Below are 24507 nucleotides of genomic sequence, written 5' to 3'. Positions count from 1 at the left end.
CCCTCTTTCTTTCCTTCTCCTTTCCCCTCCCTTCCTTCCTCCCTTCCTCCTTTTTTCTCTTTACAATAAGAATAACAAGTTGACACATTTTTTTTTTTAAAGTTTAGGGACTAAAAATTAACTTTAAATAAAGCAACAGAAGCTGCAAATTCCCACATTATAATGATTTGTCTTTTGGAAATTTTTATAAAGAAAGTAAAAATTGGAAGGTTGCTATCACTTATTTTCTAACTGTTCATGCAAGAGTGCCCTCTTGCTGCCCCAAGGATGCCCAGAACTCAATACGTTTAAGACTCATTATCTCTGGCCTTTATCCAAGCTTTTCCCATGTTCCCCATCTCAGTATCTCAGTGTGTGGCTCCACCCAAATAAGCCAGAAACCGGAGCATCAACTCAAAGTCCTCTCTCTCTCCCTCACCATTTTCTGTAACCATCTGATGTCCCAACTGTTTCTTGGCTCCACCCTCTCTCCTGACCACCTCACCTGGTTCAGGCCTCAAAACCTGCCTGGGTCACTGCACAGCCTCCTCACTTCCCCCCTAGTCTGGAGCCCTGCTAAATCATCCTCCACCTTGGAGTCAGGGTGGAGCCGTTTGTTAAAAATGAACCAATTTTTTTCAGTTCAGAGCATGTACATTTTCAAATAATTGAACCATATTGAAAATAATAATTAAGAAACAATACTTACCTGTAACCAGCAAGGTTATTCCCAGAGGAAACAACTGTTAGCTAATATTTTGTCATAGTTTTCTAGAATTTTCTACATACATACTTATTCATATATCCATAAGGAAAATACTTAAAAAAAATTGGCATCATGCTGAATACAAAGTTTGGTGTTCTGCTTTCATCTACTAATTACACTGAGAATATTTTGCATCATCAAATACCCTTCATAAAATAAGAGTTCTAATGGCTGCCTCAGTTCTATTGTTGGACACCACCAGGATTTATTTAAACATTTCTCTATGGTTTGACATTTTGGTTATTACAAATTTTTTTTAACCACGAAAAATGTTGAGATTAATATCCTTATACATATACCTTTTATTGCATCTCTAATTATTTTCTTATACTCAATTTCTAGAAATAGAGTGTTAGGCCAAAGGAGCTGGAAAATTTTAAAAACACATATTTGATTGTGTTTTAGGTGAAAGTTAACACAGCAAATTAGGTTCCCATTTGACAATTTTTATACAAATTGTCCTGTGATATTGGTTACAATTTTTTCAATGTGTCCGTATTCTTATTGTTTCCATTCTGTTTGTTCTGTTTGCATTCTTCTAGTTTCCTTGCCCCTCCTTGCCTTCTCATCTTTGCTTCTGGGTAGATGTTGACCGTTTGGTCTCTTACAGTTGGTTGTTTAAAGGAGTACATTCCTCACAGGTGATACTGTTTATTTTATAAGCCAATTTATTATTTGGCTGAAAGGTGATCTCCAAGAGTGGCTTCAGTTTCAGGTTAAAAGGGCATCTTAGGGCAATATTCTCTGGGGTTCCTCCAGTCTCTATCAGTCCAGTAAGTCTGGTCTTTTTTAGGAATTTGAATTTTGTTCTACAGTTTTCTCCCATTCTACCCGAGACCTTCTATTGTGTCCCTGGTCTGTATTGTCAGTAGTGGTAGCCAGGCACCATCTAGTTCTTCTGGTCTTGGGCTAGAAAAGGCCATGTTTTGTGTGGCCTATTAGTCCTGTGGACTAGTTTCTTCTTTGAGTCTTTGGCCTCCTTCATTCTCTTTTGTGGAGCTGGACATTTTTAAGGCCCTTGATTCATATTCCCAACTTCCCTTCCAGGAAGTTCATATTAATTTATTCCCATCTCCAGCAGCAGTGTATGACATCACCTATTTCACTGTACCTTAACTGACAAATGGGGTTATATTAAAAAAAGCTCTCCACCAAAATTATGGATGAAGAATGGTATTTAATGAATGAACTTTCTAAAAAGCATATCTGAATGTATGTCCCAGTGTCCACATAATCAAGTCCAAATCCTGCGATGGCATTCAGGTACCAACAGAAGGTCACGGCCAGCTGACAGCCATCATTCTGGCTGAATTGAAGAGGTTTGTGTATCTCTCTCCCCTCAGTTGGGAACTGCTGAGAGTGGGCTGTGCTCCTCTGTGCCCTTGGTGTACCTATGCTGGGCCTGTTTCTGACCAGTAGAGAAAGCAGAAAGAGGGTCTGGGAGGGGAACTGAGGACCCAGGCAACCAGGGATCAGGGGAGCTGGACTGTGGCTGGGAGGCCAAGCCCAGCTCTCCCATCATACAGACGGTGCCACTGAGGCCGGAAGGGTGCAAAGAACGGAAGTGCTCCATGAATGTGGCCACCAGGGTTCATTTCCACTATGTGTTCAGTGAGATCTCAGAAAGGAAACTGGAAAGAGGCTGAGTACTAAGAAGGGGTAGGTATGGCAGGACCCCAGGGGGTGGGATGACTAAGGATACTGCAAGCCTCACCAAAGCTAGGTGAGGCCTGGGTGCCAGATAGGGGCACTGGAAGCTGGTGCCACAATGGGGGCATGAAGGTGAGTCAGGCTCTAGATGCTCTGGATGATTGGTGTCCCAGGGCTGGACAGATCTGGGAATCATGGGCTCTGGCCTCATCACTCCAAAGGGGCCGGGCTGTGCCTGTTATCTGGAAACTCCATCCTAGTTCTCCTCAGGCTTGGGAAGGACTCTAGCCTCTGCCATTATTACCCCTACATTAACATGTTGTTTATTGAAGAAACATGTGCAGGGCCTGGGTTTGGGCAGGGATGGAGCTTGGGACAGAGTGGAAAGTGACACTCTCTGCTCCTGGAATAACACTGAAAATAAAGCAAGAGGAGCACAGTGAGAGGAGCAAACTGGGGAGGCTTCCTGGTGGAGGTGGTGTTTGAGTTGAGCATTAAAGGTCAGACAGTATTTTTATCTGTGTGGTTGTGTGCTGGGAGGGGGTTGCCTTGTGGGAAGAGCCCAAGAAAGGCACAGAGGTGGGTGGTACAGGGCATACATTTGACTGGTGGGTGTTGTGTGAGGAGGGAGACTGGGGCAGAAGGCTGGGACGTTTGTTAGGCAGGGAAAGCTTGTGGGGCCTCAAGTGCCCCATCAAAGAGCTTATACTTTATCCTAAAGAGTCGGAGCCACTTACAGCTCCATTAGGAGGGTGATTTGATAATGTGTGCTTTTAAAGAAAACCTCTCTGGAGGATAGATTGGAAGTCTTGAGGCCAACCATGAGGCTGGTCTGAAGGTCCAGTGATTGATGCTGACAGCTGGCCTAGGGCAGTGTCAGGGGAAGGAGCAGAGGGCCCATTGATAAGCTATTTCTGTGGCAGGATCAGTAAGACTTGGTGTCACCTTCTGGGGACTTTCTGGGATAAAAGCATTAGACTCATGGCCTTGCTCCCCATCCCAGAGCCACTAAAGGCAGATGATAGCCTCATCTGCTAACCCGAGACCCCTGCTGATGCTGAGTCCGGCCCTGTCTCACCTGGAGGTCCAAATCCTGCCCCACAGCTTCCTTGCAGCCTCCTTTACCTCCTTGTTCCTCAGGCTGTAGATGACAGGGTTCAGCATGGGCGTGACCACAGCGTAGAGGACTGTGAAGACCTCGTCAGAGATGTGGGCCTCCTTGCTCTTGGGCTTCATGTACATGCAGATGATAGCACCATAGAAGAGCACCACCACAGCCAGATGCGCTGAGCAGGTGGAAAAAGCTTTGTGGCACCCGGCAGCTGAGGGCACTCTCAGAATGGTGACCAGGATAAGAGCATAGGAGAGGCAGATGAGTGCCAGGGGTAGGGGTAGCAGCAAAATGCTGCCGGCCAGCAAGAAGCCCTCACTGACCGACGTGTCACCACATGCCAGCTTCAGAACTGCCAGGATCTCACAGGTGAAGTGGCTGACCACGCGGTGACCACAAAAGGGCAGCCTCATGGCAATGACTGTCTCAGTCACTGACTTGAGGAGGGAGAAGGCCCAGGAGGCTCCCACCAGCAACAGGCAAAGCTGGCGGCTCATGAGCACGGGGTACTGGAGTGGCCGGCAAATGGCTAGGTAGCGATCGTAGGCCATGACGGCAAGCAGCAGACACTCTGTGGAGCCCGTGGACAAGCTCAGACACATCTGGACTGCACAGCCAGTGAAAGAGATGGTCTTCTGGGCCAAGAGGAAGTGGACCAGCATCAGGGGTGCAAATGAGGATGTGTAGCAGATGTCCAGGATGGAGAGGTTGCCCAGGAAGAAGTACATGGGCGTGTGCAGGCGGACGTTCAGCACGCTCACTGCCACGATGGCTGTGTTCCCCAGCAGGGTCACTAGGTACATGGCTGAGCACAGCGGGAAGAGCAGGTGCTCCAGGGCCGGGTAGGCAGAAAATCCTTTCAGAAAGAACTCAGAGACCCCTGTCCTATTGAGCGCCTCCATGCTGCAGGGTTTGAAGAGGCACAGTTGTGAAGGAGGGAAAGAGGATGCAGAGTCATGTGAAGCTCACAGAGGCTCTTCTGGGAGGAGCAGACTGCTAGGTTCTTTTCCAACTCTGTGACTTTAGCCTATCTCCCTGTCCTCCCTAGGCCTCCATTTATCCACTTGAAAAATAAAGAGGATTGATTTAAATCAGCATTTTCCTAAGAGGGTGTTAATGTGAAATGTTAGTAGGTAATCTGAAAAATGAATTTGAGGAAACACTGGATTGATCAAAAGTAAATCAAGCTCTAAACTGCAGGACTTCCCAGAGCCTTTACTATACCTGTGACTCTCTAAAAGCAACGTAGAGTACGTTGTGCTCTCCAAATCTGTTTGATCATGGATTCTCCTACACAGAACACCATTATTCTGCCCATCAATGGTCTAAGAACACACTCCGGGAAATAATGGGTTGGAACGGAAGTCCTCACACTTGAGCTGCTCCAGAATCACCTGGAGAGTTCATTAAAACACAAATTGTTGGGCTCTACCCCAGAGTTTCTGACTCAGTAGATCTGGGTGAAACTGATACTTCTAGTCTAGTGTCATACCTGGAGTTACCTGGGAGGCTGAGGGTCTTCCTGGCTTTAAGGAAGCCTCTGAGCCATTGCTTACACTGTTCCCACTGTCAGGAATACCCTTCTTTGTCCCTCAGCCTGCAGAAATTGGACTTGTCTCTTCAGGACTGCTCTGGTCTCCACACACAAAGCATACATCATGTCTCCAGTCGGAGGCTGCTGGCCTCCAAACCCATCAGTTGGCGCGTCACCTGTGCTCCTCCAGGGCCTGCTCCCTCAGTCACTGTGTGTGCATTGAGCCTTCAAAATTTGTCTCCATCCTCTGTCAGTCCCCCTGTTTCCTCTGGGCATCAGCATGGAAAGCATCCTGAGAGGTCAAGTTGTTAAGTCTCCCACTGTGCAGGTGAAGAAACTGAGTTCACACAGTGGGTCCTTGGCCAGCTGATTCTAGAATCCATCCCCAAACATTACCTAAACTAGACGGCCTCTTTCTCCCATGTCCTTCCCGCAGTCCTCTTACGAGCTAAGGAGCACGATCCGACCTCTTCTTAGTGTTTTGGGGTACCTGCCTGGTGCCAGATAAGCCAGTGGGGAACATTGCCAGATTCCGGGCCTGGGCTGAGTGTGTCATTGGCATGAAAACATTTCCTTCCTTTGTTCTTCATTTATTTCAGAATCAAGAAGTTATTGCACTGTGCTAGGCATTAGGGGAGCACATGAAGACAGGTGTGCCCACAGGTTACTGATTTGAACGCATCTCATGAAGATCTCCCTCTACTCTTCCATGCCTAGCCTCGTCCTGCTTCTGCTTGCATGCCTCTAGTGACAAGAGACTCATTATTCCCTTAGACTTTCTTCTTTTTTTGCTGTTGGCCATGCAGACAGTTACAATCGTTCCTGATATGGAGTCTCCCTGGATCTCACTGGGCCTCTACCCCCTTTTAGGCTGACAGGCCCCTTTAGCCACTCCTTCCTGGCACACAGCACTCTGCACTTTGCACTGAGGTTCTTCTACAGAGAATTAAGGACAACTTCTGCAGCAAGGAGGGCTCTGAGCTAGCCCTGGGGCCTTCATACACAGTTTTGCCTCAGCCTTACAGAGCCCAGAGTCACCGTGGGGTTGGGGTGTGTTAGCTGCCAGCTCCCTCCAAGACTTAGTTGTGAAACTCTGAGGCTGGGTTCCTGGACAGGCACCTCCGTGTCACACAGCATCAGCAGGGACAGACACAGAGACAGCATCGTGTTTTCCCTACAGCCCCAGTGGCTGTGTCAGTCACAACCTCCTCTTTGCACAGCCCCACGTACTATAATTTATTTCCTAAAGTCACTAGACAACATTTGCAGCCATTGGCTACTTGTTGGAATGTATATACACCCACTTAGGGTCACAGACATGTGGACCCACTGTATGTGTGCGCAAACACCTCCTTGACACACAGATACATGTGTACATGCCTGTGAGTATATATGCTACATATAAGGCTCATGGGTGTACATGTATGGTCATTAACTTGAGTCCATAGGGACCAGGCACTTCACTCTCCCTCTCTCTTTCACACACACGTCTGGCCGATAACCACTAGTGCAGACCCTCGGACCTGTGACCAGGCAAGAGTCCTTCTACATGGGTGACAATACACAGAGACCATGGCCAGCCAGGGACTTAAGAGGTATCACTAGAGAAGGAGCAGCCCTGAGGGCAGGAGGCAAACCACTCAGGATGAACAGGAGGATGAGGGAGCCTATGAGCAGAGGGCAGGGACAAGGTCACCGGACCAGCTTTGCTTCCCAGCCTGAGTGCCTGCTCTGCCTTCCCGCCTTCGCCTGGGGTTAGGGTCTGGGGTGGGGGGATATGGCAGGATGCTGTGGAAGGCTGGTCCCCAAAGCAGAGCCAGGACCTTTTGTCTGCAGAGCCCAGATATTCTTTCTGTCTTTACCTCTCCCCTGGCCAGGACCTACCTAAAAACAAGCTCAAATGCCACCTTCCTGGGGAGGTATCCCCACGGAGGTATCTTCCTGTATCCTCTCAGGCCTCCCTGAGCCCTCTCTCCTGTGATGCTGTATTTGTACCACTAGGATGATGCTCATGTCTCTTCTTGCTCTCTGCCCACGCCCTAGCCCTGCCAGTCCGAAAGAATGCCGCCTTCCTTCTGCTCCTCTCCCAGGCTCTGAAGGACAAGTTGAGTCCCTGGCCTGGCCATGGCCATCTTCTCCTTCTGTCTGGCTTTGGCTTCTGGGCCTAAGGCAAACTGGAAGCAAGCACCTGGCTGCCAAACAGGCTCTTCTCAGCCGAGATGGTACCCTAGCAGAGCCAGGCGGTGTCTTAAAGATCAGCTAGTCTACTCCTTGTTATATATGGGGAAACTGAGGCCCAGAGAGAGGAAGGGCTTGCCCAGCATCTCACAGTGAGTCAGAGAGGGAAGCCCAAGCCCCAGTAATTCCCAGGCCTCCGGACTCCCAGCCCAGGCTCCTTCCTCTGCCTCCACGCCCCACTTCTCGCTCACCTTTAGGCTCTTCTGAATCCATGCCCCTGGCTCTGTGGAGGGTGTTTCAATCAGAAGATTTGAAACCAGGAACTTTCTTCTTTAGCTGGAGCTTTTTTGGGAAAGCAGGCATAAAAGCCTCTTCTACATAGGGAATCTCAGCAGGCAGGACATTGGGTTTCTGCTGACCCAACTTTCCAAACTGTGTAAATGTGCCTAGACCTTCCTAGAATTCATAAAGTGTTCAGTAGAATTTGCTAGAACTCAGTGGAACTGTTAGAATGTGGTAGAGTTATACAAAGTGCTTAGAATTCGCTCTGAAGTGTTTCAGATTTGGTCAAATCTGGAAATCCTGGTAGGTTCAAGCTGGACAGAACAACAAATAGTTTGCCGTGGACAGCCAGGACCCCCTGAGCTGGGCAGCCCCCCGCTCCATCATGGCTGGCAGCCTCCTGGGGAGTAGGTGTCCAGATGGAGGAGATGCCTTTCAAAGCTCCCTGTGCACCAAGGGACTTTCCAATCCCTGAGGCAATTTAGAGGGAGAAGAGGAGATGTGCCCAGCTTAGAAAGTTTGGGGTGCTTCAGGGATGATGTCCCAAAGACCCAATTACATAGTTTGTGTAGAAATTTTAATTGATGCAGAAAAGTTGGAGAAAGTGGCTCAGGGCCAGGGCTGCACCCTCACAGGCCAGTCCCCAGCCAGTGCTGGCCCAGGAACGTTTATGGAGTGAATAAATGATGAACAATTAAATGAGTGCATAAACAACTTTCAATGAGTAAATTTAAACATAAATGAATGAGGGAGTGAAAAAATGATAGGCAGTGTTGCTTTCCAGATGGGGAGTTAGAAGTTGGTTCAACTCTAACAGGAATCTGAAGAAAGTGACAAATCTGAAGAGAGGAAGGAGCTGCATGAAAGGAGACAAACAGGATTGTAGAACATCAGAGCAGGGAAGTCCTTGAGGCCATCATGACTAATGCTCCTTGTACAGACAGAAACACTGGCCTAGGAGCGAAGGAGGTAACTCAGTATCACTTAGTGAGACTGAAGCATGGCCAATGCTTTGCTGTGTGACACCGGATGCCCACTCTGAGTCAGCTGTCTCTCAGTCATTGGGAAGCAGCTCTGCTCAGGAAACCAGCATCTCTACCTGGTCTCTCTGCCCTGTGCTCAAAAAGTCCATCTTGATAATTCCTCCTCAAGGTTCTTTCCAGTTGCCAGAATCTATAAGTGCAGGCTGAAGGTCAAATAGGTTCACTTTATTTTAAAGCTGGTGTAGGACTGCGCAATGTTGTGTTCCGTTGTGCATGTGTGACCATGAATCAGGGGGTAACTTGATGGCAGCTAACAACAACATTGTCGTTGTTATATTTGTATCTAACGATTTAAAAAAAAATTGAGTCTCTGTGTGATTCAAACTGTGAAGTGCTCAGCTACTCACTGAAATGTTTGGTGGTTCGAATTCACCCAGAGGCGCCTCTCAAGAAAGGGCCGGTGATCTGCTCCTGAATGGCCACAGCCTGGACAAGCCTATGGAGCACATTTCTAGTCTGCAACACATGGGGTTACCATAAGTTGGAACCAGTTCGATGGTAACTGGTTTGGTTTTTTCTTTTTCACTTTTTTTGGTTTAGTGAATGTAAAGCAGTACCTTATTGTCTGTTTTTTTTTTTAATTAAAAAAAAATTTTTTTTTTTTGGTGGTGGTGTTGAGAATATACACAGTAAAACATACACCAATTCAACAGGTTCTACAGGTACAATTCAGTGTCACTGACCACATTCTTTGAGTTGTACTATTCTCACAGTTCCTTTCTGAGTTGTCCCTCCCTCATTAACATAAACTCACTGTCCCCCAAGGTTCCCATTAAATGTTTTGAGTTGCTATTGTCACTTTGATCCTATATAGATAGTTCTTAAAACAGCATAATGTTTAAGGGAGACGCTTTTCACTAGTTAAGCTAAACTGTTGTTCAGTTTTAAGTAGACTTCAGGGGAATATTTTTGGTTTAAGGCTTAAAGATTATTTCAGGGCAATAGTTTCATGGGTTCACCCACCCTCCATGGCTCCAGAAAGTCTAGAGTCCATGAGACTTTGAAATTCTGTTCTGCATTTTCTCCCTTTTGATCAGGATTTTTCTATGGAATCTTTGATCATAACGTTCCGTAATGGTAGCCGGTTACCATCCAGTTCTTCTGGTCTCACGGCAAAGAAGGCAGTTGTTCATGGAGGCAATTAGCCACACATGATATATCCTCCTCCTATTCCTGAATCTCCTTCCTCTGTTGCTCCAGGTGAATAGAGAACAATTGTTGTGCCTTGGATGGCTGCTTCAAGCTTTTAAGACCCCAGGCACCATGCAACAAACTAGGAGGTAGAACAGGAGCACTAAACACCTTATTAGGTCAATTAGCTTTACGTGCCATGAAACCGTAACCCAAACCACCAAATCAAGAAACCAAATCCTATTAGGTGTTTGGTTGTACATAAACATCCTCAGCAGCTACTCTTTTTTTTTTTTGTCATTGCTATAAATATGTCTATCACACTTTTTCCAATTCAGCTTTTTGCAGGTTTACAACTTATTGGGAGCAATTACAATAACTGGCTGTAAAGCGCTATCTTTAATCAGTGCAATTTTCCCATCACTGTTAACCCTTCTCTCCCCCACCCCCACTTTAGTCTTTATCTAAATACATCTCCCTTTTCTTGTCTTTTTATATAAGCGAGATCATACAGTAATTGTCCTTTTGTGATTGACTTATTTCACTCAGCATGATATCTTCAAGCTCCATCCGTACCGTAGCACATATGAAGACTTCATTTCTCCTGCTGGCTGAGTAGTATTCCATTGTATGTATGTGCCACATTTTGTTTATCCATTCTTCTATTGATGGGCATTTACGTCGTTTCCACCTTTTGACTATTGTGAATAGTGCTGCAATGAACATTATTAGTGTATGAATCTCTTTTTGAGTCTCTACTTTCAAGTCTTTTGGGTATAGAATTGCTAGGTCACATGGTAGCTCTACTTTTAGTTTTTTGAAGAACCACCACACTGTTTTCCACAATGGCTGTACCATTTTGCATTCCCTTCAGCAATGGAAAAGGGTTCCAATTTTCCCACGTCTTCGCCAACATTTGTTATTTCCTGTTTTTATCTTAGCCATCCTAGTGGGAGTGAAATGGTATTTCACTGTAGTTTTGATTTGCATCTCTGATGACTAATGACGCTGAGCATTTTTTCATGTGTCTGGTGGCCATTTGAATGTCTTCTTTGGTAAAATGTCCATTCAAGTCTTTGTCCATTTTGTGATTGGATTATTTGTCTTTTTGTTGTTAAGTTGTTGAAGTTTCATATATTTTGGTTATTAGGTTCTTGTCGGATATATGGTTCCTCATTGTAGTTTTGACTTATATTTACCTGATGGTTAATGATGTTAAGCATCTTTTCATGTGCTTTGACTATTTCTTTATCTTTTTTGGAGAAACGTCTAATCAGATTCTTAGCCTATTTTTAATTGGGTTCTTTGTCTTTTTTTATTGGATTGTATTACAGATTGAATTATGTCCTGCAAAAATGCATGTTGTAAACCCTAACTTCTATGCCTGTGGTAATAATCCCATTTGTGAATGGGCTGTTTTGTTATGTTAGTGAGGCAGGATTAATGTAAAGTGTATCATGAGTCAATGTCTTTTGAGATATAAGAGAGATTAAACAAGCAAGTGAGTAAGCAGAGATGGGGGAAGAAAGGTGCTAAGCCACATGAAGATTGCCTAGGAGCTGCAACTCAAAGAGACTTGGACCTTCCTTGAGAGCTGACATAGAGAGAAAGCTTTTCCCTATAGCTGCCACCCTGAATTCAAACTTCTGGCTTCCTAAACTGTGAGAAAATAAATTTCTGTTAAAGCAACTCATTTGTGGTATTTCTGTTAGAGCAGCACTAGATAACTAAGTTGTTAGAGTTCTTTCTATATTTTATATACAAGTCTCTTATCAGATATATAATTTGCAAAAATTTTCTCCCATTATGTGGGTTGTCTTTTCACTTTCTCAGTGGTGTTCTTGGAATCACAAAAGTTTTTAATCTTGATGATGTTCAATTTATATATTTTTTCATTTGTTGCTTAATTTTTTGTGTCATAGCTAAGAAACCATTCCTAATCTAAGGTCACAAAGCTTTACACCCATGTTTTCTTCTAAGACTTTTGTAGTCGTAATTCTTAATTAAATTTAGGTCTTTGATGCATTTTGAGTTAATTCTTTTGTATATAGTGTAAAATAGGGTTCCAACTTCACTTTTTTATATGTGGATATCCACTCGTCCCAGCACTATTTGTTGAAAAGACTATTCTTTCTCCATGGAATTGTCTGGACACCCTTATTCAAAGTTGATTGACTGTAAATGTGAAGATTTATTTCTTGATTCTCAATAAATTGATCTATCTATATGCTATGACCCTCTACCTTACCAAGCTTGATGTCCTTTTCCAGAGACTGGTCTCTCCTGATAACATGTCCATAGTATGTAAGACGAAGGCTCGACATCTCTGCTTCCAAGGAGCACTTCAGCAGTGCTTCCTCCAAGAGAGACTTGTTCATTCTTCTGGTAGTCTATGGTATATTCGATATTCTTCGCCAACACCATAGTTCAAATGCATCAATTTTTTTTTGGTCTTTCTTATTCACTGTCCAGCTTTCACATGCTTCTTCAAAAGATGCGATTGAAAATACTATGGCCTGAGTGAAACACCTTAGTCCTCATGCTGTCTTGATTGTGGTAGCTTTGCAGTAAGTTTTGAAATTGAGATGTGTGAATCCTCCAATTTTGTTCTTCTTTTTCAAAATTGTTTTGGCTATTCAGAGCCACCAGCTTGAATTCTGACAAGGATTATATCGAATCAGTAGATCACTTTGGAAAGCATTGTCAGTTTAACCACATTAAGTCTACTTACTGATCCATGAGGATGGCATGACTTTTTATTTATTTAGGTCTTTAATTTCTTTTAACAATGTTTTATAATTTCAGAGTATGAATTTTGAGCTTTGGAGTTAAATTTACTCCTAAGTATTTTTTGTTGTTGTTGCTATTGTAAATGATATCATTTTCTTAACCTTGTTTATGGATTTTTCATTGCAAGTATATAGAAATAACATTGATTTTTTTGTATATTGATCTTGTATCCTGAAACCTTGCCACACTCTTTTATTATTCCTTAGTATTTTCTATATATAATATCATTAATCTGTGAATATAGGTTTAGTTTTTTTTCTCTCTGATCTGGATGCCTGCCTGCCTTCTTTTCTCTCTCCTTTCTTCCCCTCTTCTTCCCTTCCTCCTTTTTGCTTTATTTTTCAATTCAGACTCTTTACTTTTTTAAAAAAATAGATCTATTCAGATATACTGGAGCCCTGGTGATGCAGTGGTTAAGAGCTCAGCTGCTAACCAAAAGATCAGCAGTTCGAATCCATCAGCCAATCCTTGGAAGACTTATGGGGCAGTTCTACTATGTCCTATAGCATCGGTATGAATTGGAATCCAGTTGATGGCAATGGGTTATTCAGATTTAATGTTTCTTCTAGAGTCAGTTTCAGTACTTTGTGTCTTTTTAGGAATTTGTCCATTTCATCTAAGCTATCTAATTTTTGGTATATAGTTGTTCATAATTTTTCATTATAATCCTTTTTATTTTTGTAAGCCAGTAGTTATGTCCCTTCTTTTATTCCTGATTTTAGTGATTTGAGTATTCTCTCTTTTGTTTTTTGGTCAACCTAGCTAAAGATTTCCCAATTTTGTTGATGTTCTCAAACAATCAACTTTTCATTTCATTGGTTTTTCCATTGTTTTCTTTTGTCTGTTTCATTTTCTGCCCTAATCTTAAATATTTTCTTCCTTCTGCTTGTTTTGGTTTAGTTTGCTCTTTTTTTCCAAGTGTATTAAGGTCAAAAATTAAGTTATTGATTTGAGATCTTTTTAATGTAGATATGTACAGCTATAAATTTCCCTGTAGGCACTGCCTTAGCTGCATTCCATTAAGTTTTGGTTGTATCTTCATCTTAATTCATATTAAATTATTTTCTAATTTCTCTTATGATGTCTTACTTCACTCATTTGGTATTTAGGTTGTGTTGTTTTATTTCCATATATTTGTGAATTTTCAAAATTCTTTTTTTGTTGATTTCTAATTCTTTCATCGTGGTCAGAGAACACAGAAAAGAGAAATCCTTTCAAATTTGTAGAGTTTTTTTTAATGGCCTCGTAAAGAATAACCCATTGCCATCAGGTTGATTCCGGCTCATAGCAACCCTACAGGACAGGGTAGAACTGCCCCCATGGAGTTTCCAAGGAATGCCTGGTGGATTTGAACCGCTGACCTCTTGATTAGCAGCCATAGCACTTAACCACTATGCCACTAGCATATAGTTTATCCTGGAGAATGTTCCATGTGCATTTGAGAAGAATGTGCAATTAGCTTTTGTCAGGAGGTGTCTTAGTTATGTAGTGCTGTTATAACAGAAATATGGATGGGTTTAAAAAAGAGAAATTTATTCTCTCACAGTTTAGGAGGCTAGAAGTCCAAAGTTAGAGCACCAGTTCTAGGGGAAGCCTTTTTTTCTCTGTTGGATCTTGGGGAAGGTCCTCATAATCAATCTTATACTGATCTAGAAGCTTCTCAGCACAGGACCCCAGGTCCAAAGGATGCGTTCCACTCCTGGCACTTCTCTTGGTGGTATGAGGCCTCTCTCCTCTCTGCCTGATTCTGTCTTTTATATCTCAAAAGAGATTGACTCAAGATACAACCTAATCCTGTAGGTTGTGTTCTACCTCATTAACATCATAGAGATTAGGATTTACAACACATAGGATAGTCACATCAGATCACAAAATGGTGGACAACCACACAAAACTGGGAATCATGGCCAAGCCAAGTTGACACACATTTTTGGGGGACAAAATTCAATCCATAAAAGGAGGTGTTATGGGTTGAATTGTGTTCCCCAAAAATATGTGTTGTAAGTCCTAACCCCTATACCTGTGGTTTTAATCCCATTGCAGATGATTATCGTTTTTATGTTAATGAGGCAGTATTAGTGTAGTGTAGTGTAGTCAATCTCTTTTGAGATATAAAAGAGCAGATTAAGCAAGGAAGCAAGCAAGCAGACATGGGGGGAAGATAGATGCCACGTACAGAAATAGGAGCTGAAAAAAGACAAGGACTTTCCTCAGAACCAGCAGAGAGAGAAGGCCTTCTCAAAGTCAGGCACCCTGAATTCAGACTTCTAGCCACCTAAACTGTGAAAAAATAAATTTCTGTTTGTTAAAGCCACCCACTTGTGGTATTTCTGTTATAGCAGCACTAGGTAACTAAGGCAGGTGGCATATTCTATAGATGTCTGTTAGGTCTAGTTGTTTTACAGTGTTGTTCAAATCTTAAATTTCCTTGTTGATTTTTTGACTAGTTGTTCTATCCATTATTGAAAGTGAGTATTGAAGTCTCTATTATCTTTCAATGGTCCATCTCTTCCTTCATTTCTGTTACTTTGTCATTCATATATTTTGGGGCTCTGTTATTAGGTACATATATGTATTTATAATTATTGTACTTTCTGATGGCTTGATCCTTTTTTTTTAATTTTTATTGTGCTTTAAGTGAAAGCTTACAAATAAAGTCAGTCTCTCATACAAAAATTTATATACACCTTGCTATATACTCCTCGTTGCTCTCCCCCTAATGAGACGGCATACTCCTTCTCTCTGCCCTGCATTTCCGTGTCCATTCTGCCAGCTTCTGTCCACCTCGGCATTCACATCTCCCCTCCAGACAGGAGCTGCCCACATAGTCTCGTTTGTCTACTTGATCCAAGAGACTAACTCCTCACCAGTATCATTTTCTATCCAATAGTCCAGTATAATCCTTGTCTGAAGAGTTGGCTTTGGGAATGGTTCCTGTCTTAGGGTATCAGAAGGTCTGGGGACCATGACCTCCAGGGTCCTTCTAGTCTCAGTCAGACCACTAAGTCTGGTCTTTTTACAAGAATTTGAGGTCTGCATCCCACTGCTCTCCTGCTCTCTCAGGGGTTCTCTGTTGTGTTCCCTGTCAGGGCGGTCATTCGTTATAGCCAGGCACCATCTAGTTCTTCTGGTCTCAGGCTGATGTAGCCTCTGGTTTACGTAGCCCTTTCTGTCTTGGGCTCCTAATTACGTTGTATCTTTGGTGTTCTTCATTCTCCTTTGCTCCAGGTGGGTTGAGACCAACTGATGAATCTTAGATGGCCCCAGACGCCACTCTCCAAAGTGGGATGCAGAATGTTTTAATAGATTTTATTATGCCAATTGTCCTAGATGTTCCCTGAAACCATGGTCCCCAAACGGATTGATCCTTTTATCATTATAAAATGTGCCTCTTTAACTCTAGTAACATATTTTTGTTTTAAAGTCAATTTTGTTTGATGTTAGCATAATTACTCTAGCTCTTTTAGGATTATTGTTTGTATATCTTTTTCCATTTTCTTAGTTTCAATATATTTATGTCTTTGAGTGTAAAGGTCATGAATCTTCTGTATATGCATATTGTGGGACGTGTTTTTTAATCCAGTCTAACAATCATTCTTTTTGATTGGATTGTTTAATCCATTTACAGTTAGTGTTATTATTGATATAGTTGGATTCATGCCTGCAATTGTACTTGGTTGTATAATATAGGTCATTATGTGAGGTAGGATAAACTTACTTACTTGCCCAAATAAAATTTATTGTATAGGTTATTTTTCTCTCTGAGTTAAACACGCCACCTTTATCTAATTTTCCATATATATGAGTCTTTTTCTGGACTCTCTGTTACATCCTAGAGAAATGTTATTATTTCTTCCTGTTCTTATACCACCCTGTTTTAATTACCGTAGCTTTAGAGTGCGTATTATAGGGCAAGTCCTCTCTTACTGGCCTTTTTCTCAATACTACCAGGTCGCTGTGAGTTGGAATTGACGTGATGGCATTGGGTTTTAGTTTTCTTGGACCTTGGTTATATTTGTACAATTTTTTTCCAAATAAATTCTATAATCTGCTAGTCAAATTTTGTAAAAATTATTCTGAGATTTTGCTTTTAATTTATTGACTAATTAGGAGCAAAATTGACATGTTTACAAAATCAAGTTTTCTCATCCAGTGGCTTTGTCTCTTGTTAATTCAGGTCTTTAACTATGTCTTGATCATGTGGCTCTTCTCCTCCTGATCTATTAATGAATGATTTCTGTCATTATATATTTTTGCTAATGTTGAAGCCTCCTTGTAGATTTGAGGTAAACCCTTCTTCCTCATGCTGTTTTTTCTTGTCATAGAAGTGAGCTTACTGACCACTGGGCTCCCCCTGGTGGGCATCAGACCAATCTTCACCATCTTTGGGAAAGGGGATTGGAACAGCTGGGAAACTCTGGGCTCCAGGGCTACTAAAAAAAAGTTCCAGGCAAATCACTATGGCAGGAGGATCAGAGATCTAGAAATTGGTTGACTTGATCTTCTGTCCTGACACCTTGAACTTGCTAATTTCTCACTGCTAAGTGATCCTGATGGAAGAGACCATATCTGTGTTAAAAGAATCTATTCTCTCAGAATCCAGTAGTCCATTCACAGATGTGTCCATTTCCTCTAAGCTTTATAAATATCTTTGTTATTTTCATGGAGAATAAAACCTCAAATATGATTCCACTTTTATGAATCTGGATGGCTTTTCACATTAATAAACTTAAAAATCAAGAAACTTTGGTCCAGAAAGTGGTATCTGGAGCCTCTGGCACTAGCCTATCTTGGCAGCTCAACATTTGTTTAGAGATCTTTTTGAAAAGCTGCAGAAGATAAAACTTGCATATGCTTTTAAAAAAGTAATTTCTTAGCAATACTGTAAAACAAGAAAAAGTACCACCAGCTGACCAAAAATGTTGAGGAATTTCTAAAAAAATGGTGCAAAATAAAATAAGCTTTGCTTTATGAAAACAGACCATGTTCTCTTACTCATGACACTAAAATCATCTTATTAAATGTTAGAAACCCATGTGCTGTGTAATCATATGTATATAAATATGTGTGTGTATATATATATGCACACACACATATATATGATTCCCACTCACAGTGACCCTATAAGACAGAGTAGAACTGCCCTATAGGGTTTCCAAGGAGCGGCTGATGGATTCAAACTGCTGACCTTTTGCTTAGCAGCCATAGCTGTTAATCACTGTGCCACCAGGGCTCTCTCTATATATACATACAATTTTTAAAGCTTATAGTTATGCCTTAAACTATAACTAACCATTAAAAGTAGTTTGTCTTGTTTCACATAATTGTATCTAGGTGATCATACTCACTGAAGCACTTCAACCTTATTTTTTCAGAAAACAATAGATTAATGAACACGTACTGTTTCCAAGGCTCCAGAGATCCTGTAATCACAATCCTGTGATTTCTTAGTAAGATTTCTTTTGTTCGTTTTTTTTTTATTGTACTTTAGGTGAAAGTGTACAGTTCAAATTAATTTCTCATACAAAAATTTATACACATATTGTTCCCTGACATTAGTTGCAATTCCCACAATGTGACAGCACACTTCCCCTTTCCACCCCGGGTTTCCTGGGTCCATTCAACCAGCTCCTGTCCTTTCGTGCCTTCTCATCCTGCTTTAAGGTTTCTATTTAAGCTTTGGTAATGTTTGAGCACATACTGCTCTCTTATAAGATTTATGTATTCTGACATAATCATTGTCTTAGGCTGGGCTCTCTAGAGAAGCAAAATCCGTAAATCATATAAATATATATAGAAAGAAGTTTATATTAAGGAAATGGCTCACATGGCTGTAGAGGCAGGAAAGTCCCAGGTCCATGGGTCAGGCTGCAGGCTTCTCCTGATTCACGTAGCCATAGGGGATGGCAAACCCAAGATTAGCAAGTCAGATAGCAGGGCTCTGGCTCACAGGCTTCGAAGACCGATGAATCTCAAGATCGGCAGGCAAGACAGCAGGGCAGCTGCTAGCTCAAGTCCCAAGAACTGGAAGTCAGATGAACAGGAGCCAGCTGCAGGATCCAGAGCGGACAAAAGCCCAAGAGCCTTGACAGGAAGTTCACCTATATAGAATACAGGCCACACCCTCAAGGAAACTCCCTTTCAACTGACTGGCTACTCACAGCAGATCCCATCAGGGAGGTGATCACATTATATCAGATCTTATCATGGAGGTGACCACATCATTATACTACTGCCAAACTGTATCTTAACTGCCAAACCACTGAGAGTTATGGCCCAGCCAAGATGACATACAACCTTAATGACCACAATCATCAACTGATCAAAAAAAAAATTTTTAATTGTGCTTTAGGTGTAAGTTTACAGAGCAAATGAGTTTCTCATTAAACAGTTAACACACAAATGGTTTTGTGACATTGGTTGCCAACCCTGCAATGTGTTAACACTCTCCCCTTCTTCACCGTGGGTTCCCTGTTTTCATTTGTCTAGTTTTCCTGTCTCTTCGTGCCTTCTTGTCTTTGCTTTTGGGCTAGTATGCCCATTAATCTCATATACATGATTGAACTGCGAAGCACGTTCCTCATGTCTATCGTTGGCCCAATAGACCTGTCTAATCTTTGGCTGAAGGATGAACCTCAAGAGTGACTTCAGTACTGAGTTAAAACGGTGTCTGGGGGTCATACTTTCAGGGCGTCTCCATCTCTGTCAGACCAGCAAGCCTGCTCTTTGTATGTGTGTGTGAATTTGAATTTTGTTCTACATTTTTCTCCCACTCTCTCCAGGACCTTCTATTGTGATCCCTGCCAGAGCAGTTGGTGCTGGTAACCAGGCACCACCTAATTGTTCTGGGCTCAGTCTGGTGGAGGTTGTGGTAGTTGTGGTCCATTAGTCCTTTGGACTAATACCTTTTGTCTTAAAATTTACTTTGCCTATTTTGCGTAGAGGTTAAGTGCTACGCCTGCTAACCAAAAGGTTGGCAGTTCGAATCTGCCAGGCGCTCCTTGGAAACTCTATGGGGCAGTTCTACTCTGTCCTATAGGATCACTATGAGTCAGAATTGACTCGACGGCACTGGTTCTGGGTATTATTAATAAAATTACCCCAGCCCTTTTGATTAACATTTGCATGATATACCTTCTTCTATCTTTTTGCTTTCAACCTATTTTAGGCCTTTGTAGTAAATAGCACACAGTTAAATTTTTAAAACAGTGGGCAGGAAGGGAGAAATGAGGCCTCAGAAAGCCAACTTGAGGCACTGAGACAGGGAATCAATCTCTTCACATCTTAGTCCATTCCTGTTCTTGACCTTAATCCCTCTCTCTTCTTCACATGACCTCTTCCTCTCCTCTAGTGGCTCCTCAAGGCTCAGTACTCTGATCTTTAATAAAAGCCTTCTTTAGTGCAATTTTCTCCTACTGCTGCCCCAACTCTGTCCTCCCCTTCACTGACAAGTTTCTCAAAAAGTTATTCCTACTTGTTCTATCACTCAGTTGCTCAATCCAGAACTCAATAACTCTAGGATAGGAGTACCACTTGACTTCTCCTTCATTCTTCTCATCGAATGACTCAGAAAATCTCTTAAATCCATCTCAAAAATGTATTTTAAATCTGTTCCATCTGCTCCCTCCATCCTCTTCCACCCCCAACTCACTTCAGTGGTGCAGACCCCATCCTCTCTTCTCATGAAAGGGGATGGCATTTCTGGTCCTTTCCCAAGTTGGCAATGTTCCTCTGCTCACCTCTGAGTTCCCCCAACCCTCAACTGATCCTCAGCCAAGGCCCTCTGGGGATTGGCTGCGTTTTGAGGACTCCAGGTCCTTCAATCTGAGTTAAAAGTCATGTGGGACACACTCCCCAGCTTCCACAGAGCCAATGCTGAAATCAGGCCAGCAGGATGACTCATTTTCACTGGGGACCATCCTTAGAAATGCACTGTTCCTGTGGCATTTTCTGGCCTGGTGCTGGAGGTTGATGCCCTGAGCACTGGGGACAGCCTCCCAGAAGACCAATTAGGATGAGCTAATTGAACCCAACAGTTGGCAGTTTTCATAATCAGACAGTTTTCCTGCTGCGAGATAAGCCCTTGAGTGTCTCTGCCTGTCCCAGGGTGTTTTTCCTACCCTTAAGAAGGCACAGAATTGGATTCGTGACTCAGTACTCTGGAAGGTCCTTGTTTCTGTTTCCATAGAAATAATGTTTCTGTCCCCTGTGGGTTAGAGTGTGGGCCTCAGTGTTCTCATCCAGAGGACAGCAAAAGATGTGCCATCCTTCCACTACTGGGTGTCTCAACAGATGCACTCCTAGTGTTTTGAATAGGACAATTCTTCCTCCTTCCGGACTGCTCCGTGCTTTGTGGGACATTTAACGTCCCTGGCTCCTGCATGCTATGTGCTGATCCGTCCCCCCTGCTGCAGTCACCCTGACAACCGCACATGCCCCCACATAGTTCCAGATGCTCTCTAGGAGGGTGCTGCTGCTCTGAGTCTAATTCAAAAGGCACCAAGTGGACACCCACAATCGCGGAAGGCATTGAGATTCCCAAATGCTGAAATCATATGATGTTTGATCAGGGTGTCTCAGCTTGTTCCCGGGACCTAGATCTTCAGCTCCCTGAGGGCAGAGACTATGTTTGATTCGTCTCTACCTTCTGCAGCACAGGGCTTTGTTCAGAGCAACTGGGAGCAAGCAAGTGACCAGAAACAGTGGTGACTGGATGCTCTAGAGGAGTGCTGTAGGAATAGACTGCCAACCACATCTGTAATGTAAAATTTTCTAGTAGCCACACACACACACACACACACACACAAAAGTAACAAAGAAACAGGAGAAATTAATTTCAATAATGTGTCATCTGTCAGTTTATTATACTGTGGTAGCTTGTGTGTTGTGATGCCGGAAGGTATGCCACGAAGTGTTTCAAACACCAGCAGGGTCACTCATGGTGGACAGGTTTCAGCAGAACATCCAGACTGAGACAGACTAGGAGGAAGGACCTGGTGATCTACTTCCAAAAAAAAAAAAAATTGGCCAGTGAAAACCTTATGAATAGCAGCAGAACATTTCCTGATACAGTACCAGAAGATGAGCTCCTCAGGGAAGGCACTCAAAATACTACTGGGGACCAGCTGCCTCCTCAAAGTAGAGTTGACCTTAATGGCGTGGAGAGAATAAAGCTTTAGGGACCTTCATTTGCTGTTGTGGTATGACTCAAAATGGAAGAAACAGCTGCAAATATCCATTAATAGCAGAAGGTGAAATGTACAAAGTAGGAATCTAGGAAAATTGGAAGTTGTCAAAAATGAAATGAAACACATTTCCTAGGCATTAGTGAGCTGGCCTGGACTGGTATCGGCCATTCTGAATCAGACAATCATATGGTCTACTATGTCGGGAACAACAAACTGAAGAGGAATGGCTTCACATTCATTGTCAAAAAGAACATTTCGAGATATATCCTGAAGTACAATGCTGTCAGTTATGGGATAACATCCATAAATCTACAAGGAAGACCAGTTAATATGACTACTATTCAAATTTATGCACCAACCATTAATGCCAAAGATGAACAAACTGAAGATTTCTTACCAACTTCTACAGTCTGAAATAGATTAAACATGCAATCAAAATGCATTGATAATTACTGGTGACTGGAATGTGAAAGTTGGAAACAAAGAAGAAGGATCAATAGTTGGAAAATAATGGCTGTCCTATTTATTTAGTGCTGCTATAACAGAAATACCACAGGTGGATGGCTTCAACAAACAGAAGTTTATTCTCTCACAGTCTAGTAGGCTAGGAGTCCAAATTCAGGGTGTCATCTCCAGGGAAAGACTTTCTTTCTCTGTCAGCTCTGGAGGAAAGTCCTTGACATCAATCTTCCCCTGGACATCAATCTTCCCCTGGACTAGAAGCTTCTCAGCAAAGGGACCCTGGGTCCAAAGAATGTGCTGTGTTCCCAGTGCTTCTTTCTTGGTGGTAAGAGGTCCCCCTGTCTCTTTGCTCCCTTCTCTCTTTTACATCTCAAAAGAGATTGACTTAAGACACAACCTAATCTTGTAGATTGAGTCTTGCCTCATTAACATAACTGCTGCTAATCCCACCTCATTAACATCACAGAGATAGGATTTACAACATTAGGAAAATCACATCAGATTACCAAATGGTGGGCAATCACACAATGCTGGGAATCATGGCCTAGCCAAGTTTGCACACATTTTTTCGGGAAGGAGGGGGCACAATTCAATCCATAACAATAGCCTTGGTGATAGAAGCGACTCGGGAGATCACATGATAGAATAAATGTGAACTATTTGTTTTATTTATTCATAGCAAATACCTTTTTCAACAACATAAACGGTGTCTATATACATGGACCTTGCCAGATGGAATACACAGGAATCGGATTAACTGTATCTGGAAAGAGACGATGGAGAAGATCAATATCATCAGTAAGAACAAGGCCAGGGGCCACCTGTGGAACAGACCATCAATTGCTTATATGCAAGTTCAAGTTGAAACTGAAGAAAATTAAAACAAGTCCACGAGAAACAAAATATGATCTTGAGCATTGTTATGGATTGAGTTATGCCCCCCAAAATGTGCGTCAACTTGACTAGGCCTGGATTCCCAGTATTGTGTGATTGTCCACCATTTTGTAATCTGATGTGGTTTTCCTATGTGTTGTAAATCCTACCTCTGTGATGTTAATGAGGTGGGATTAGTGGCAGTTATGTTAATGAGGCAGGACTCAATCTACAAGATTAGGTTGTGTCTCAAGCCAATCTCTTTGAGAGAAGTGAGCAGAGAGACACGGGAAGCTCATGCCACCAAGAAGGTAATGCCAGGAGAACAGCATTTCCTTTGAACCCAGGGTCCCTCAGGTGGGAAACTCCTAGTCCAGGGGAAGATTGATGATATGGACCTTCCTCCAGAGCCTACAGAGAGAGAAAGCCTCCCCCTGGAGATGATGCCCTGAATTTGGACTTTTAGCCTACTAGACTCTGCAAGAATAAGCTTCTGTTTGTTGAAGCCATCCACTTGTGGCATTTCTATTACAGCAGCAGTAGATAACCAAGACAAGCAAATCCCACCTGAATTTAGAGACCATCTCAAGAATAGATTTGATATACTGAACCCTAATGACTGAAGACCAGACGAGTTGTGGGATGACATCAAAGACATCATACAATGTCATGGATTGAATTATGTCCCCCCAAAATATCTATTAACTTTGCTATGTCGTGGTTCCCAGTATTGTATGATTGTCTACCATTTTGTCATCTGATGTGATTTCCCTATGTGTTCTAAATCCTATCCCTATGATGTAATGAGATGGATTAGTGGCAGTTATAATGATGAGATCTACAAGATGAGATAGTGTCTTAAGTAAATCTCTTTTGAGATATAAAAGAGAGAAGCCAGCAGAGAGACAAGGGGACCTCATACCACAAAGAAAGCAGTGCTGGGAGCAGGGCATGTCCTTTGGACCTGAGGTTCTTGTGCTGAGATGCTCCCAAATCGAGGGAAGACTGATGCATCACAAGGATCTTCCTCCAGAGCCGAAAGAGAGAGAAAGCCTTCCCCTGGAGCCGGCGCCATGAATTCAGACTTCTAGCGTACTGGACTGTGAGAGAATAAACTTCCCTTTGTCAAAGTCATGCACTTGTCGTATTTCTGTCACAGCAGCGCTAGATAACTAAGACATAGATGATGAAAGCATAAGGTCATTGAAAAGACAGGAAAGAAAGAAAAGATGTCAGAAGAGACTCTGAAGCTTGCTTTTGAATAAAGAGTAGCTAAAGCAAATGGAAAAAATGATAAAGTAAAAGAGCTGAACAGAAGATTTCAAAGGGCGGTTAGAGAAGACAAAGTAAAGTATTATAATGACATGTGCAAAGACCTGGAGTTAGAAAACCAAAAGGGAAGAACATGATCGGCATTTCTCAAGCTGAAAAAGCTGAAGAAAGAATTCAAGCCTTGAGTTGCAATGTTGAAGGATTCTATGGGCAAAATATTGAACAACACAGGAAGCATCAAATGAAGA

The 24507-nt window shown here is 42.5% G+C and overlaps 1 protein-coding gene across 1 annotated transcript; it reads right to left on the bottom strand.

Annotated features, from left to right (window-relative positions):
• Nucleotides 1-3351: 3351 nt before the first annotated feature.
• On the bottom strand, nt 3352-4408 carry LOC100664538 (olfactory receptor 13J1). Its single transcript, XM_003407594.3, has one exon. The coding sequence runs from the start codon at nt 4406-4408 to the stop codon at nt 3470-3472; it is 939 nt and encodes a 312-aa protein (XP_003407642.1). The 3' UTR covers nt 3352-3469.
• Between the last annotated feature and the right edge of the window lie 20099 nt (nt 4409-24507).

This window comes from Loxodonta africana, chromosome 9 (assembly GCF_030014295.1).
Source record: "Loxodonta africana isolate mLoxAfr1 chromosome 9, mLoxAfr1.hap2, whole genome shotgun sequence".
NCBI lineage: Eukaryota > Metazoa > Chordata > Mammalia > Proboscidea > Elephantidae > Loxodonta > Loxodonta africana.
Note: the sequence above shows the minus strand (reverse complement) of the source record. Positions and strands in the feature narration are given on the sequence as shown.